The sequence below is a fragment of the Labrus mixtus genome, chromosome 7 (genome assembly GCF_963584025.1).
Source record: "Labrus mixtus chromosome 7, fLabMix1.1, whole genome shotgun sequence".
Taxonomy (NCBI): Eukaryota; Metazoa; Chordata; class Actinopteri; order Labriformes; family Labridae; genus Labrus; species Labrus mixtus.
This window is the reverse complement of record NC_083618.1, coordinates 22,646,410-22,663,926: the sequence shown is the minus strand read 5'-3', so window position 1 is coordinate 22,663,926 and position 17,517 is coordinate 22,646,410. Positions and strand designations below refer to the sequence as shown.

The 17,517-nt window shown below is 42.9% G+C and overlaps 1 protein-coding gene across 2 annotated transcripts in view; it reads right to left on the bottom strand.

Moving 5' to 3' along the window:
- The window catches only part of mtss1 (MTSS I-BAR domain containing 1), a 52,147-nt gene that overhangs the window by 24,003 nt on the left and 10,627 nt on the right, over positions 1-17,517 (bottom strand). For both annotated transcript variants that reach the window (XM_061041795.1, XM_061041796.1), the window contains exons 2-3: positions 9,293-9,354; positions 7,576-7,649 (exon numbers count right to left, since the gene is read on the bottom strand). In XM_061041795.1, the coding sequence (XP_060897778.1) occupies positions 7,576-7,649; positions 9,293-9,354 (136 nt within the window). The remainder of the gene's footprint in view (positions 1-7,575; positions 7,650-9,292; positions 9,355-17,517) is intronic.

Genomic DNA, 17,517 nt, shown 5'->3' with positions numbered 1-17,517 from the left:
TTTTCCTTGGTATGACCATTTGAAGCATATTTCTCTTTAATCATCAGAGGGAATAATTTGATCAAGAACCGAAACATCAGATTTTCATGCACTCAAGACGTTATGATTTCTTGTTGCGAGTCTCTGTGTGTCTACTTCTTCAGAAAACTAAATATGTTAAGAAAACCTGGAGGGATTGTTCTTTTAATTTGGACTCGATGAATGAATACATTTCTTGATGAAAGGTTAAAGGTCAAAGTCACTGTGATCCATAAACCTATAATTAATTTAGTCTATAAGCTTTTACTGTCTCTGCCTATTTGTCATTTACATTTTCATTAATGGCCTTCCAGATTTCTATCTGAAAACAAATAACCTGTGGAGAGTAATTAAAGAGAGTTTGGCAAAAACCTTCAAAATAAGACGTCATGGACTAAATGTCAGCTGAGATGTTGCTGACAGACTGATTGGTGCTTAAAGCTAAACATTTAAAATCATATTCAAGCAGAGTTTGCTTCTCCTCCAATCTCTTTGTCTCTGTTGGTTTCAAGAAGAGAAGTCCTTTATCCTTGCTGGGACTGTATGTTTAAAGATCGCACATGAAAAACTGGTGAAGGCATCTGTTTTTAAATTTGAGTTCACCAGGAGAAAAATAGACTTCAGAGCAGATCATGCAACTATTGTAGAAAATGATGTTAATGATAAGAAATGTGAACGATTCTAATCTGAAATCTGTCGTAAACTTCGGTGGAAAAGAGATGATTGAAATAAGAAAACTGCTGCAGTCATTTTGGGGCGGCTGTGGCTCAGTGGTAGAGTCGGTCGTCTCTTAACCGGAAGGTCGGCGGTTAGATCCCCGGCTCCTGCAGCCTTATGTGGAAGTGGCAAGACACTTAACCCCAATGTGCTCCCGCTGCTTTGTTGGAGGCGTATGAATGTGTATGAATTGTTAATTCTGATGGTCTCTTTACTCAGCAGCCTCTACCATCAGTGTGTGAATGTGTAGGTGTGACCTGTGGTGTAAAATAGCTTTGAGCAGTCAGAAGACTAGAAAATAAATATACAAGCTCAAGTCCATTTATCATTTTCATTTCCCTCCATTTTCCTAATACACAACAGCAGAGACACGGAGAGAGAGAAGTGTTCAGCCCTCTCTCAAACACAGATTTTTCCGCTTCACTCGCCTCCTCACAGCTCATAATGTGGCCTTTCAGAGAGGTCTGCAAGTGTAACTGTGTGTGTGTGCGACGCAAGTGTGTGTGTGTGAATATTAACGCCTGTTGATTTCTGTGCTCTCAAGTTGTTCCACAAAGACTCTTTTCTGTCCGTCTGCAGACAAACTTCTAACAGTCTCATCAAACTAACGTCAGGTTTTTATGAAACTTTTTGTTTGTTGTATTTAAGAAAACATAAAATGAAATTAGTGTGCAGGTTATATTTAAAGCTGAAATGATTAAACTGAATCATTGTAACGGTTTATTTGTTGGTTCTTGGTGAGACCAGGTGAGATTTGTTTAGCTGCTGGACGACTTTTCTACAAAAGACTCGTATGAAGTAGACATGACATGAGACAGTAAGGGTACACACACACACACACACACACACACACACACACACACACACACACACACACACACACACACACACACACACACACACACACACACACACACACACACACACACACACACACACACACACACACACACACACACACACACACACACACACACACACACACACACACACACACACACACACACACACACACACACACACACACACACACACACACACACACACACACACACACACACACACACACACACACACACACACACACACACACACACACACACACACACACACACACACACACACACACACACACACACACACACACACACACACACACACACACACACACACACACACACACACACACACACACACACACACACACACACACACACACACACACACACACACACACACACACACACACACACACAAGCCGTCCAGACTGCGCCAAGCACATTTGACCCCCAAAGTCCAGCTCGTTAGACTAGTGTAAGTGGAAGAGGTTTTCTTATGTGCACCAACACAAGCACCTGACGCAACGTGGACATGCCATGAAATTGATCGCTGCCTTGCATTATAATAATAATAATAATAATAGACTTTATTTGGACATCACAGATACATTGGACGAACCAGATGCATTGTTTAAGTGTCTGAATCTGACTTAAAGGACTCCAAGTTAGCCTCAAAGTGAGTTAAGGTGCAGAGTCAGGTTCATTGTGCTGGCTCTGAGATCGGGATGTGATCAAGTATGTACATGATAACTGTGATCAGGCACGGTTGGCCCCTTGTGAGTGCAGGCCATCGGGGGACTGGGGAGGGGGGACAATCGTGCTCCAGCACGGGTCAGGGCAACAGGGCCGAGTGTGAGTTCGCCCTGAATTGTTTTTAAACGTTGCTGTTTTCTCCTTGTGAGCCACCTCTCTACGTAGAAGGTTTCAGATCAACATCGGGTCTCTGAGCTCAGTATGCAGACCAAGCAGCTGGGCCATCAACCAGTTTGTATTTCTTCTGACAGATCCCGGGCCACTGATGAACTCCCATCTCTAACGGTAAAGATGTTAATCGTTCCTAATTAACATCTTTTCCTTCCATTGCTGATCATCATGAAAAGAAACCCCAGTCTGCAGCAGAAACAGCCCCCAGCTCACTCTCTGTACCCCCCTCCCCTCCACACCCACACACACACACACCCCTCCCCACCCTCTCTCTATTTGTATTGATCCAGGTATGGATTAACTGACAAACTGATCGATCAGTCAGTTGACTCGGCAATCTAAAAACACACACACACGCACAGCTGACCTTAGGAAACCTCCGTTACAGTCTGTCAGCATGCAGTAGGTGGTCTTGTGATCTGTGTGTGTGTGTGTGTGTGTGTGTTTGTGTGTGTGCATGCATTTAAAACCCCATGATGCCAAAGACGTCAGCTTTTCCCCTGTTGCCGGGGGAACCAGTCATGTGGACGAACACCAGAGAAGAGACGAGAGGAACCTGCCTCAAAAATCAGCTGATTGTGACAAATTTTACGTCAAGTTTTTTTTGTTTTTCCTCGAACTGTCACTTCATCGTCGCTCCGACACGTTAGCGCTGACGTCTGCAGACCTGAGTCATCTGTTTTTCGAGTGTTTTGAGTGTGATCTAGAAAAGCAGAATATGGACTCAAGTGTACATTGTTAAGAGCTTAAGTTGTGCTTCTTTAATCTGAAGGCTCAACATATGAACAGAAGTGTGAGTGATGTGCAAACAAAGGAGGAAGACGGAGAGGACGAGGCAGAGGTAGAAACACAGGGAGAGAACGAGGGATGAGAACACAGTCTTCATCTACGACTTGCTCTAAGATAAAACAAAGAGGAAACTTTTGAGTTAAACTTCATGTAGAGAAAGAAGTAGAGAATGAATGAATCACATATATACTGTATTTGTGATATGAGAAGGATTGCTCCACAGGTGGATTTACTGCAGAACCATTTTTTTTTACTGTGGTTCATTTATTGTAATCAAAGGGTTATTTTGAAAGTCCTAAATACATTTCCTTTATCAATATACACTTCATGATGGTTTATTGATTATTAGAGTAAGAGCTTTGACATTATGTGTGAAAAAAACACCTGTGACCTCAGATGTGATTCTGTCTGATAAACAATCTTTAAAACACTCCTCTTCACCACAGAAAGACGAGAACATGAGCATTACCGTGACAACCAACAACAAAACCCAACAGACCGGTTCACACACACACACACAAACAAACACAGGTGTTAAGAGGATCTGAAATGGTGAAAAAAACAATAAGTGTTTTTCCATGTTGACATGACCTGTCAACATAAAATGAGTTCTGCAGTATGTGTGAGTGTGAGAGAGTGTGTGTGTGTGTGTGTGTGTGTGTGTGTGTGTATGTGAGAGAGAGAGAGAGAGAGAGAGAGAGTCAGCTGTTCCTCTCGTCTCTCACACACTCAGCAGCTGACGGGCTGAAGGAGCTGAGAACAAGAGGACAGACGAGATGACAAAAGATACGAGAGAGAGCGAGAGAGAGAGAGAGAACTAAAGAAAGTAACACTGCTCAGTGTGTGAGTCAAACGTAAAGCCTCTGGTTTGGAAGACAAGCCTTTGATTTGCTGGGACATGAAACAGAATAGTGAAAGAAGATTTGAGGATCCTTTAAAGTTCATACCAGCCGGCAGCAGAGACTCTCATCCTCGTAACGATCAAAGCTGCAAAGATCACTTTGAGCAGACTGACTGACACCTGCTCAGTTTGCTCTGGAAGTAAAGACTCCACCAGCGACATGACCCTCCTGTCCACTTTGAAAAGAAATGCCCGTAAAGAGATGGGAAATGTCTGAAATTATCCAAAACCTACAGTTAATTTTGGGTTGTTTTTTTTCTAAAAAAAAAAATATATATATAAATGACAAAGAACTGACTAAAACTAGTTTTGCTTTTATTTGATCAATTAATGTGACAAAAGCAATCTGACGTTCCCTTCAAGGATGAATAAAGTATCCGGAATTTCTCTTTTGGGGTCAAGGTGCGAGCTGTACACTTGTCTTTAAAAGTTCACTACATAGTGAACTACGGGAGCCCGAGGGGAGCAGCAGAGTAAACTAAAGAGACAATCTTCTTTTTTGAAAATCCTCCTAGAAACACAAATCTGATTTATGGATGAAATGGATTCATTTCCCGTCCGTAGGCATGACGAGTATTCACTCAAATCTAATATTTTACAAACATCTCCTGCTCTCTCTCTCTCTCTCTCTCTGATTTGGACCAGCAGAAACAGAAATGTGCGCTCTCTAAACTCTTTTGTTATCACTTTACATCCACAGAGGGGAGACAGCTGTTAACACACACTGCACGTCGGTCAACATGACGTCTGTAAAGATAGCATTAGCTTTTCACTGAGCTAACTGCTAACAGATGGCAACAGCCTGCGTTAGCTGCGGGGGTCAAACAAGGTCAAACTGGGCACAGGTTCAAAGAGAGGCAGAGCCGACAGAAGTCAACCTGTTTTTAACCTGAACGCACGTTTCTCCAAGAAAGATGAGCTGCGAGAGAGCTGCTTTTAGACCTAATGAGATGACCAAAGATAAAGAGACCAGACCAGGACAGAGGACGTAAGGCCAGCTGTTGTCTACTCTGAGTTCTTCTACTTAACTCAAAGCCACAGGTACCTGAGCAGGAGAGATCTGCCAGGTGTGAAATATCTCTTTGCAGACGGCCTGGTGTCTACTGTTCATCTTTCGGGGAGAAAAGTTGGACGAGGCTGCGATGCGATGACAAAAACAACTCACATCGGCACATCGGTGTGTGACAACAATATCTTAACAAATGAAGTTACATCATGAACAGTACAGCCACGGAGCTTTATGTAAGGGCTTTCTATTAATCCAGCTGTTTCTTTCGCATTGTTAACTCACTACGAGCACCAAACAGAGGACGCCTGCCTGTGTGGATGAGATTAATGATTTCACTTCTCAATGTGGGTGCACAACGTTAGAATAGAATAGAATTACTTACTTACTATTGATCCCAAACTGGGAAATTGTGGTGTTACAGCAGCATGTCATCAGAGCAAATTAAACAATATAAGAATAGACACATAGTAAATAAGCACTTAAAATATAAAAAAAATAATAAGAAGAGATTTATACATTAAGGATTTAACTTAACATTCTTACTGGTTAAAAAAATGAAAAATGAAATACAACATTTATTCAGGCTTGTCAACTGAATGTAAAAATAATTGCTGGATGTAAGAGATGTAAGTTTGCAAAAACAGTTATTGTCAGTTCAACAGTGCACGCTCCAGTCCTACAATAAATGTATCCCGTCGTACATCGTGGTCATTTCTTTCTCTCCTGCTGTTGAACTATACATCTCACCATGTGAGATGCACGATGGTGCCTTATGATAACATGATGATGGTTTGCAGAGGAGGAAATGTGCTGCATGTGATTTTATGTGCTGCCTGAGGCGACCTCCTTCTTATGACCCTCTGCCACTTTAAGGACTGTGCTGTAGTTAACCTGCAACCCGTGCTGTTAGGGGTTTTGAAACTGCATACATGGACATTAAAAGTCAATGCGCATCATTTATATTAAATGTCTCTGCATGTGTGTTTTATTCTTTTTTTTTTATAAACAAACATGAGCGCTGAGACATGACAGAGCAGGTCTGCAGAGACTTTAACAGAGAGGAGCGGCCATGATTCACCTCCCACACACACACACACACCCCCACATGCCGCTGAATTTCCTCAGAATACCAACTGACTTCTGAGTTACATAATCATAGCAGCAGCAGCAGCAGCAGCTGACGGGCTTAGCGGAGATCGAATACACGGAGAGAGCAGCTCTGAAAACCCGGGTAGTCCCTGTCCATGTCCGGTATGTATTTATAGAGCCTGCAGCCTGAATCACCGGGAGTCAGTACTGATACTAAACTCTCAGGAGAGGAGACGGTCTGTTCATGTTTGAAGTGAGCCTGAGAGTAAATATAGACAAATAGGTGAGGGAGAAGATGATTGGCTGGCAGAGAATCCTGATTTCAACCTGCTCATTCCCTTTAGGATGAAGCTGAACGCAGAGAATGAGCTTGTAGGCCTTGTATGTGAGAGTGTGTTGGACCATAACGATGCTCATGTAGCTGAATCTGAGGACGTCCTGGAACAGTGGAAGCTGTTACAACAAATAACGTTTAACGGAGATTTGTCTGGCAATGCAAGCTGGTTCACTGCGATAGGTTCGGCTGTGACATTTCTTTTTCCTTTTTTTTAAACCTGTCCCATCATGAGTCCGACATGTTTCAGGGGTGCAAGGTCAAATCACAGACAAATGTTTTTTTCAATGGACTGTGGGTATAGTGATTGTCATGACACAGAAGGGGGAATACTTTGATATACTATGGAGTGCTTATGTGCGAATGTGAGAAACCCGACCCTAGTTTAAACCAGACAGCTGCACATGAGGTCTCACTGTGTCACCACTGAGAGAGGACGAGTGAGGAGAGAAAGAGCAAAAAAAAAAGAAGAAAAGAAAGCAGACGAGTGACTCGAAAGGTGAAAAAAACAGAGGAGGTGAAGAAAGAAGGAGAAGAGAAATGAAGGGAATCTGGTCTGCTAATTTTCCTGGCCACACATCCTCCAGCAGCACATCTTGAATGGTGTCTACAATATTCACCACCACACACACAAAAACACACACACACACACACACAAAAACACACAGCCAGGTCCAGGAGGAGTTAATGGAGATAATTAGTTCCCTCATGATCTCACAATTTATAACAGAATAGAGACGCAGTGAAAGATCGGACTGCAATACGGAAGGAAAGAACAGAGAGAGCATTTCCCTCAGCTCTTTTACATGATGACACACACACAGACACAGACACAGACACACACACACACACACACACACACACACACCAATAAGCAAATCTCAGCATTATTTTCCATCTGTATGTACGTACATCTTGTTCCATGTTCCGTGTGTGCGTGTGTGCGTGTGCTTACCTCTGGTCCCGGTCGCCATGTCTGCCACCTTCTGAAAAGCATCGAGGAAGGCTCCAGTCACCATGATGGTCGTCCTGATTCAAAGAAGACATAAAGACACATCTATTAACTGAGTCCATGTTTAAAAAGCTTCAGGGTTCAATTCAACACCTGAGTCTGAAAATGTCTCATCCAGACGTCCCAGAGAACCTTCATGTTTTAGAAACATTTGAGTGCAGTCTGCCTTTAATGAGTCGTGCAGTCATAGTTATCAATCTCATTGTCATGGCAACCGTATCTGCACTGAACAAAACACCAGAGAGACAGAAGACGGCACATCAGTTATGATCAACTCTAATTCATTCAACTCAATCTAATTCTCTGACTTCCCTCCTGCAGGACGGGCGGCGGCTGATCCTGTGACTGATGTGACGTGTTTACTTATTACTGATCAGTAAACACAAACAAACTAAATAATAATATCTTCTCCGGTTCAGACAAAAAAAGACCTAAAGACAACATGGTCAATGTGAGCGGTGCAACTGGAGACCTTCTGACTCACACACATCAATGGACCTATTGTCAGTGTGTGTGTGTGTGTGTGTGTGTGTGTGTGTGTGTGTGTGTGTGTGTGTGTGTGTGTGTGTGTCCTATTATCAGTCAGGTTTATGTTTCTATAGCTCCACACACACATACACAGATAACCCAAACACACACAATCATTACCCTGAAAACTAAAGAGATCAGATGACACCGCAGTCAATACTGTGCGTGTGTGTGTGTGTGTGTCTCTGACCTTAGTGGAAATTAATTCATATTGAACCACACACACACACACACAGACACACATATCTAATCAGAGTCAGTGTTTGCAGTTTGTGAAAATGTTCAAAACTTTGATCCTTTATGTCACCACGTGTTTTGAAATGATTTATTCTCCGTTAGTTAAATGATTGTTAAAGTCTATTGTAATCTATTGATGTCTTAATTAGTCTATATATTGTCTTATTGAGAGGAATGAACCATCATAAATTCCAAGCTAACCCCAGTACACTATCTAAAGCACAAACACATTGGCACCATTTCTTACTGACAGATGGCGCACTGTTGATATTTAAAGTCAGACATATTTCACTTGTCAGTAGACTCATCTACAGATCATTTGTTAGTAATTTCCTGTAAGTCCTGTTCTTCTCTGACGGACAGCAGCTCCGCGACACAAACATATTCCGAACGCTTCAAACATCTTTAAGCTAATGTAGGTTATCTTTGGTGGAGATCTGGATTAAATGAAGCCGGGACGTTTGGACTCAACTATCACAGACATTACTGAATTTAAAAAAAAGTATTTCTGATTCTAATATCTTCATGTTTAACATTTGATAGGACACTTTGATTTTTTAAAGTGGTTCAACTGTAGAGTTAAAAGTGTGTATCAAAGCGTTTTGTTTGCTAATTATCCACAGCAGGTGTGTGTGTATATGTGTGTGTGTGTGTGTCTGTGTGTGTGGCTGACTGACTGGCAGGGATAATGGGCTGTAACTGGCTGTAGGAGGCAGAATGATGCTTATCAAAGTAAACTGGTCTAATGGGATACAAAAACCATGATGCTGTTATTACACCGAGCCGACTGCAGGGTCAGTGTGTGTGTGTGTGTGTGTGTGTGTGTGTGTGTGTGTGTGTGTGTGTGTGTGTGTGTGTGTGTGTGTGTGTGTGTGTGTGTGTGTGTGTGTTTTACCTGAGCTGTGATTGTAGTTTGGCCCCTTTGCTCACAAAGTCCTCCCATGTGGGATAACTGGCCTGCAGCAAACAGAGAAAGAAACAAAGCAGCGATATCAAACCTCTGACAGCATCCAAACAGTTAAACTGAACACTTCAACAAAAAACACATCTGGTGCCAATAATCCTTAAAGAGCTTAAGCACCTTAATGAGGGAGACGCAGCTTTTACTGCAGCATGAGATTTAAACCCGTCAGGTATTTCTCTGCACAGCGTGGGAATATTCAGACACAGAGCGGACAAAGAAGGAGGGCTAGAAATGTTTCATGCATGTTTAAAAAACTACAACTCTGATTAGTGCTCTTTTTTTGTCATATAATGAATAAAGATGCAGGTATTTCTCAGTTCTAGGTTCTAATTTGCAGTTTTAAAAAGTCCTCTTTTTTTGGATATTGTGCACGACAAAGCTGCATTAGAGTCGTGACATTTCCCCTCCGGTGTGGTGTGAGCAGGATGCAGAGCTCAGTGTAGATAAACCCAACGTTGAGACGAGCTCAGTGAAAAATGTGCAGTTTCATGCAGGAATGGATCCCAGTTTCACGGCGGCACTGTGAGCCTGCCTGTGTTTATCAGTGTTTCCTTCTGTTTCTACATGTTTATGTTCAGCCTGAGAGCCGCAGCATCTGTCCGCATGTCAAACACAGAGAAGCCCCAAAAAATAGCTTGAGTCCGTCAGCTGCCGGCTGCTTTTCCACGTATCAGAGTGGCTGCTGTTTGAAGACGCGCTGAGATCTCTAACGCTGGACGTCTTCTTACATTCATGGACATTAAAGAGTTCACACATTCAGACTGTTGGAAAAAAGACATGTTGACAAGTAACGCTGATCTTTAAACCCACACTCTAATCTTTTGCTGAACCTTTAGCACGACCTGGATTTAAAAAACATTCAATATATGAGATTCCTCGTTGGATGACTTCACCCTCCTTTCCTTTTCTACACACTCCCCTCTTTTGCTTTTCTTTACCAAACTCTTTTTACTTTTTGTCCTAACTTTATGTTCTTGAATTGTGGGCTGCTGTGGCTCAGTGGTAGAGTCGGTCGTCTCTCAACTGGAAGGTCGGGGGTTCAATCCCCAGCTCATGCAGCCATGTCTGCATGTCTGATGTGTCATTGGGCAAAACATTTTTTTTTTGACTAGTACTAATTTTCTCTTTCCCTATGGGTGCTGGAGGGGCTTAGCTTTCTAAGATTCAAATGGGGGGGGGGGGGGGCTCAGAGGAAATAAGGTTGGGAACCACTAGCTTAAAGGTTCATACGTACTTCCTCTGCTGATAATGGAAAAATTTTGCTATAATCATGAGGTGTAAACTGTAAAAACTAGAATGAAATCGCAAGTTCCTCCTTATTTTAACACGCTGGGACAAAGGCCGCAAGCTAGCTGCTGCAACGTTTGTGTTTGACGCGGCTCCATTGTTCACAGATCACTGACGGAGCAACACATGACATGAACGACTGTAAACTCTGCAGAGAGTCTCAAAAAACAGAACTGTGATGTTAGTGCATGGTCGGGGAGGCGTAATGAGGGGATGAAGTGAAAAGGGCTCATGATTGATTCTCCAATTTAGCTGGGATTTCAGTATTTTGTCTGAAATTTGAGCAACATCTTAATTAAAACAAAAACCAAAGACTCTGCCTTCTCATTCATCCGTCATAAAGAATACTTTGTGGAAAGAGTTTACATTTGTACAAAAAGACAGAAAGATGTCTTGTTTCCAGTGACTTAGAGGCATGTTGTTGTTGAGAAACGTCCTTCAGGAGGTCAAATCTGCCCCTGTGTCTGCAGCAGCTGATTGATTATGTAATCTAAGTCTGGTTACTGCTGCAGGCTCTGACCTCGAGTTACATCGGAGAGGAACAGCTGCTGCTTCAGTCTTCTGGTGATTCAATTTTGGGAAAAAAAAGGCAGGAAAGCCCTGCTGGAACAGAGAGCAACTCTCTCCCTCTTTATTTTCCTGAACTCAGTCACACGTCCGTCCTCTGTCACTGCTGCTCCACCGGAGGGCGGATAAGACGGATTTAACCCCTAACACCGCCACATTAGCCTCTTAGCTCAACACCGCTAAAGCCGTTAGCCCAGCCCCTGGTTTCACAGCTAGCCAGGCGTGCACACAGCGTGGGGCTGATAGGTTTACTCACTGCAGGGATTTAGCACGTCTCCACGCGTGATGAAATACTGCAGGTGACCGGCCGAATGCCTCCGCTGAACGACTAACAGTGAGCCTGGGATCGAAGACAGGCACTGATGTATTAGACTGCACTCCAGAAAATTATTCATCACTGCAGGAACAAATAGATTTAGGCAAGGGATTTCCCCCCAATATTGAGTAGTTTACTGTTTTCAACTATCAAAAATTGCAGGAGCTGGGAATCGAACCTGAGCCACAGCGACACAGAAGAAGCATGGAAGTGTTTTTGGCGTCTCTATAGTTACAGATATTTAGTGACAGTAAATTCAAGGCAGTAGGTCACAGCTTGATCATTTCAGAGTGTTTGGAACTGAAGGCATTCATATTCTAATTTAATCTTTCCAAAAACTCATCTTATGCAAGAGGTTTTTCCCCGTATTAATCTTTCAGAATATCCCAACGTGGAAAATAGTCTCATGCATAAATCTGCCTGCACTCGTAGGGAATCAAATTTCTTGTTCCTTCTGTTCTCTCCCTCTGACATTTTATTACGTTTCTGTAAATGCTTGTCTACTTACTCTTTCTACGTTCACAGCTGCATTAGTGCAGAGCATCACTTGAGTTTGACCTGAAATCTGTAGACTCATGGATTGGGGAGTCATGTTTGCTGTTGGTGGATTAAAAAAAAAGACAGGACTAGATTTGGAGAGGAGAGGAGGTAGAATACTTTGCATATGCAGAATGCATGTCAAAGACTATTTTTGTAGTACTTTCTATTCCTTATGTGGCCAGAAAAAAAAAGCAGAAGCACTAATACTCAAAACAAAAAAACATGCAATGCTAATCTGCTGTGCAGGACAATTTTACAAGAATGCATTGAGGACATTTTTGTTTATGTGACTAGGTTGACAGTTTTAGCTTGTTGCAGACTTGTGTGTCTTTTATAATCATTAAAACAAGGAGTGTGAGCAGGATATTATCCGATGAATTCACCTCGAGCGAGTATTCAGCAGGTAGGCCATCCTGTCATCCAATGAGGATTCAAAAATTATTACACAACCTATCACAGTAAAGAGGCAGCCACAGAATCGACATGACATGAAGCCTAGCATGAAGTTGCCAATAGAAAGGAGCATATAAGGCACATTGTTTTTCTACCCATGGGTGGTATGCTGCTTCTGTTTGAGTGTGTATGTTAACATAAGAACGTACTACTGTTATATTCCATGTACTGAAAATGTACGGAACAGTGACCCTAAGAAAGCAGTTACAAACCATGCAGTGGATTGTGTAATTTTCTCCCACCCTTCCGTTCACATAAATCATCAGAGCAGTGTTGCTCTGACTCTCACTTCCTCACTGTGATGTCCGTTATCTAAGAAAAGAATCGAGGCGGTCACTGAAGGTCACCATGAACAACCGTGATAAACTACAAAGCACGCTGCTACAACTCGTCTCCTCCCTTGTGTTTCAGTCTGCGCTGCTCTCTGAGGCTCTTCTTGTTCCCTCCACTTCTCGCCTGAACCTTAAATTCTGTCAGGATCTGTTGTGGCTGCAGGAATGTGACACTCGCTCGCAGACTAAATATTCCAGGAAAGCAGAGCTGACACCACCAGACTGAGTACCAGGGTCTGCTGTGGTCTGATACACACAGTCTTTAAAGCTGCGGCTGCTAATTTGGGGTCGTGGGAGCCACAAAGGTCACTGCTGGTGTCCAGAGGGCTTCCTTGAGACAGCTGCAGAGAAAACAGCCGCGCACTCTCAGAAGAAGAAATGGACCAGACAAACATAATGAAGACATGTTGGTCTGAAGGAAACATTTATGTCTTTTTGCTTGATTTTTCTGGAATGGTTCAGAATTGGGCACAATTTATTCAAAATCATCAGCAGGTAAATTTGGTAATTAGGTTTTCCTAGTGTGGCTAACGTTAGCAGCGCTAGCATCTCCAGCCTTCAGTCCTCCCTGTGGGTTAACGTCCACATGCCCATGCTATATATGCGGTTACACATTGTTCCAGTCGATATGTGACACAGCCTCCATACTAATTCATCTCAATTTTCTAGATCAAAATACTGCTCCTGCTACAAGACGCTATCTGTTCACTGTGCTTGTTTACATCCAGGTAGTGGAGCGAGGAGAGCAGGCTCATTAATCGGAGCAATAAACCGTCTATGGCTACAGCTAGAGGCAGATGACTGTGTTGTAGTTTGAGCACAACATTTGACCGACATCGAGGGTTAAAATATTAAGAATTTGTTCAACCAACTAGTAATTCTGGTGCCGACGTTTAACCTTTATGACGTTTAACCGTTTAGTTGAGAAAACCCTCGCATCTCTAAAGAAAACATAAGAAATTACTTCTAGCTAGCATCTTTAAAAAACTCTTGATCGGAGCACTCTGAGAGACGTTTTTAAGACCTCTAACAGCCTCAGCTACGACTATGACTCAGCGATATGTTTAAATGTTTTATGTAGTGCTTAACAGGTTGTTTAATTAGACAACTTAACCATAATAATTGACGATACATTTGGATTGTTAAAGAATAATCTACATCAGTATGGAAATAGAAGTAGCCAACATTTATCAAAAGAAAAAAAAAACATCTTTTTGGCCGAGGATATTTCTTAAACTAATGTCATGCCTCATAGTTTGAGGGTGTTTCATGAACTCGGCATCGAGCTTTAACTCCTCTCAGATGAGTGGAAACAGTCTTCATGCTCCAGCAGCACTGACACACTGAACTCTATTCACAAAGCTCTCCATGTATAGTAGACATACAGAGCTGTCATCCTATCTGCTTAGTCAACCAGACAGCATGACCAGGTATACTGTTACCTTTCCCTGTGTGTGTGTGTGTGTGTGTGTGTGTGTGTGTGTGTGTGTGTGTGTGTGTGTGTGTGTGTGTGTGTGTGTGTGTGTGTGTGTGTGTGTGTGTGTGTGTGTAGTCACCTGTCTGCAGCGTCTAATCCTACCATTATAATCCAGACTTGCTCTACTGACCGACGGAGAGAAAAGAGTCGGACTGAGCGCTGAGGGGGTTAGCGTGACATCTCAGAAGAATACAGATCTGTTGACCGTCCTCGAGTCCCGGACGACTAGAGAGACCTTATTTAGTCATTAAGTCATCGAGTCAGTCCGCCGCTGAGCTGCTAATGCCTTTATCTAATAGTTAGGACAGAAAGGGCTGCAAACTGGGAGTCAGGTAACTAGAACTAGAAACCTGACTGTATTCAATATCATGTGCTGTGTACATATCCCAGTTTCTAATTTCAAGCATCCTGCCTCTTTCTTCCACTTCCTCAGCTCATCCCGTCTCAGCAGATTCCTGTTCACTGAAGGGTCTGGTTCTGCTCGTCGGTTTCTGCCTGTTAAAAGGGACGTCTTTTTTCTTTAAACTATTGACAAGTGCTTCACTCATGGTGTGTTAATGTTGGCTTTGGGTTCAAAACTGATTATAATGTTTGATTTTTCTCCAATGAATTTCTTTTTGGTCCTTTATTTTGATAGGACAGCTAATAGAACAGGATATCAGGGAGCGAGAGAGTTGGGAATGACATGAAGGAAAGGAGTCACACAGGTCACACTCGAGTCCGGGGCCCACACATTTGGTGGCCTAACCACTAGGCCACCAAATGTGAAGTAAAGGTGATATGAAAGAAAAGAGGCGGGTTAAAGTGAATATTTAAAGGACACCCTGAACAGTGTCCTTCTTAACCAGCTGGAAAAGACCTTGAATCTGAGCTCAGAAACTCAGCCTGCATTACTGCTGTGTGTTGGTATGTTCAGTATGAACATCATCAAGCTAACTGACAAAGAGCTGGTCAGCCTCAGAGTTATTCTGCAGGTTGAACCGTTTTAAAAGCAGCTTTATGTATCAGCAGAGAGACGTTCAGGTTATTTCAGGGTCTTTAATGGTGTGCTGAAACTTGAGAGATGGAGGATTTGTATTTTTACAAGTGAAAATCCTCAGCAGTATTTGGTGAAACCTTTGCATGTGCAGCCGTGCATGCAGCTGACAGCTGACAGAACTGCTGCTTGAGTTTGGTATCAGGAAGATAATCAGGTAACTTTAGATAGATGTGTGTGTATGATAAAGGAGAGCAGAGATAAAAGATTCTTCACTGGAAACGCATTCAAAACACAAAAGAAGAACCGGCTTTTGGATAGAATCTGGGAAACATTTAGAGACTAAAAGCCGGGGCCTACAACTGTTTTACGTTCAGAGGGAAATGTGTTGAAAGGAAGACGTAAGGGGCGGCAGTAGCTCAGTCTGTGGGGACTTGGGTTGGGAATCGGAGGGTCGCCGGTTCAAGTCCCGGCACGGATTTAGTCCAGAAATTGGTCTGGTAGCTGGAGAGGGGCCAGTCCACTTCCTGAGCACTGTCGAGGTGCCCTTGAGCAAGACACCGAACCCCAAAACTGCTCTGGAGCGCTCGCTGGGGGCAGCCCAGCCCAGATTTCTACATTAATGCACGTCCATAGGATCCTGTTTGTGCATGTTTGTGTAGCATGTTCATTAAACAGAATGGAAAAATATGAATTTCCCCTCACAGGATTAATTGGGATAAATTATTATTAAGCATTGATTTTCATGCGATTTGGGTGTAACGTGTTTCAGCCAGTTCCAGTCTTTCATTAGAGGCTCGTCAAATCGACCAATTCATTCGCTCGTTTCAAGCTGCACCGAGCTATTTTTAGCTGTTTGGATGTGTGTGTGTGTGTGTGTGTGCGCGTGTGTGTGTGAGCTCCTCTAACAACCTCAGCTACCATCAGTAAACTATGACTCTGCATAAATCTGCACAAGCTCTAATGTAGAATCATTACTACAGAAATCCCCGGCCAGCTTCACTCTGAGGCGGCTGACAGGTGATGAGAATAAACTCTGGTTCAAATACTGCTCAGCTAAGATGAAAAAAAATAAATCTTTTTCTTCATCCTTCAGTAAATCACTGTTCTGAAAAGACATGTTTCAGGTGGAGGTGGACCCTTTAGGTTCAACTAGTTCCACTTAACATTTAGCCTTGCACTGTTTGCAGACGGGGGAAATATTCCGCTGCGTGATTTACAGGAATATCGTAAATCAAAGATTGTCACGGGGCAGAGAAGGTATTTGTTGAAAGAATGTGACGGTAAAAATTCCTCCAAAACCAGTTTGAGAGTGAAACCTGACAACACAAGGTTACTACAAAGCTTTCCCTGTTGTTAAGCCGTCCTTTTATTGAGAGAGAACAAAATAAAGATGCTCTGATGCGGGTTGCATCCGCTTTGCATGAGTTCAAACAAAGCATAGTTTGGACTTCTAAACCACCACAGACTTCATGCTATGCTAACATTTGGGATGTTGCACCAGCTGTCCCCCGTTGGCCTGCACTCACACTGCTCCATGGCTGCACATGCACAGAGATCGTAGCGGTCTCGCACAGACAGTCTATGGCCGTCGATGATCACAGGGATTAAACGTCACCACCCCCTCCCACTCGCTCGATGTTTATTCATCCGATAATATCCTGCTCACACTCTCACACTCCTTGTTTTAATGATTAGAAAAGGCATCATTTGTCCACGTTGTGTTCCTGTGCATGAACAACAGTACCATACCGAAGCCCTAAATAAACTCTTCCAACCGCGCCGAGTAAGTGTACCATGCGTGAGCACAGTTTAGAGCACTCCCTCTAGTCAAACAAACTGGACTTTTGGGGTCTAACATGGTGGGATTGTCTCCACAGAGAGTGAGGGGGACGAGAGGCTGAGACTGTTCAAACAGCAGACTGATGGTTTGTTTAACGACCTGTTTGAGTAACTCTGGTTCACTCAGACAGAGAGGGGGGAAAGTAGAAAAGGGTGTGTCAACATCAGGTTAATGGTTTGTTCAAGTCTTCTGTGTTCAGCACAGTCGACTGCTCGGCCCTTTATTCATGAAACAATGAGTTTTTTTATGAACAGAGACAAACACAGAGAGAGGAGAATATGCGATTTATGATGATTCCTCTTATCGCCGTTACATAACTCACAATCTTTTCTTTCTTTCATATCAACAGCTGGTCGATCACTCCC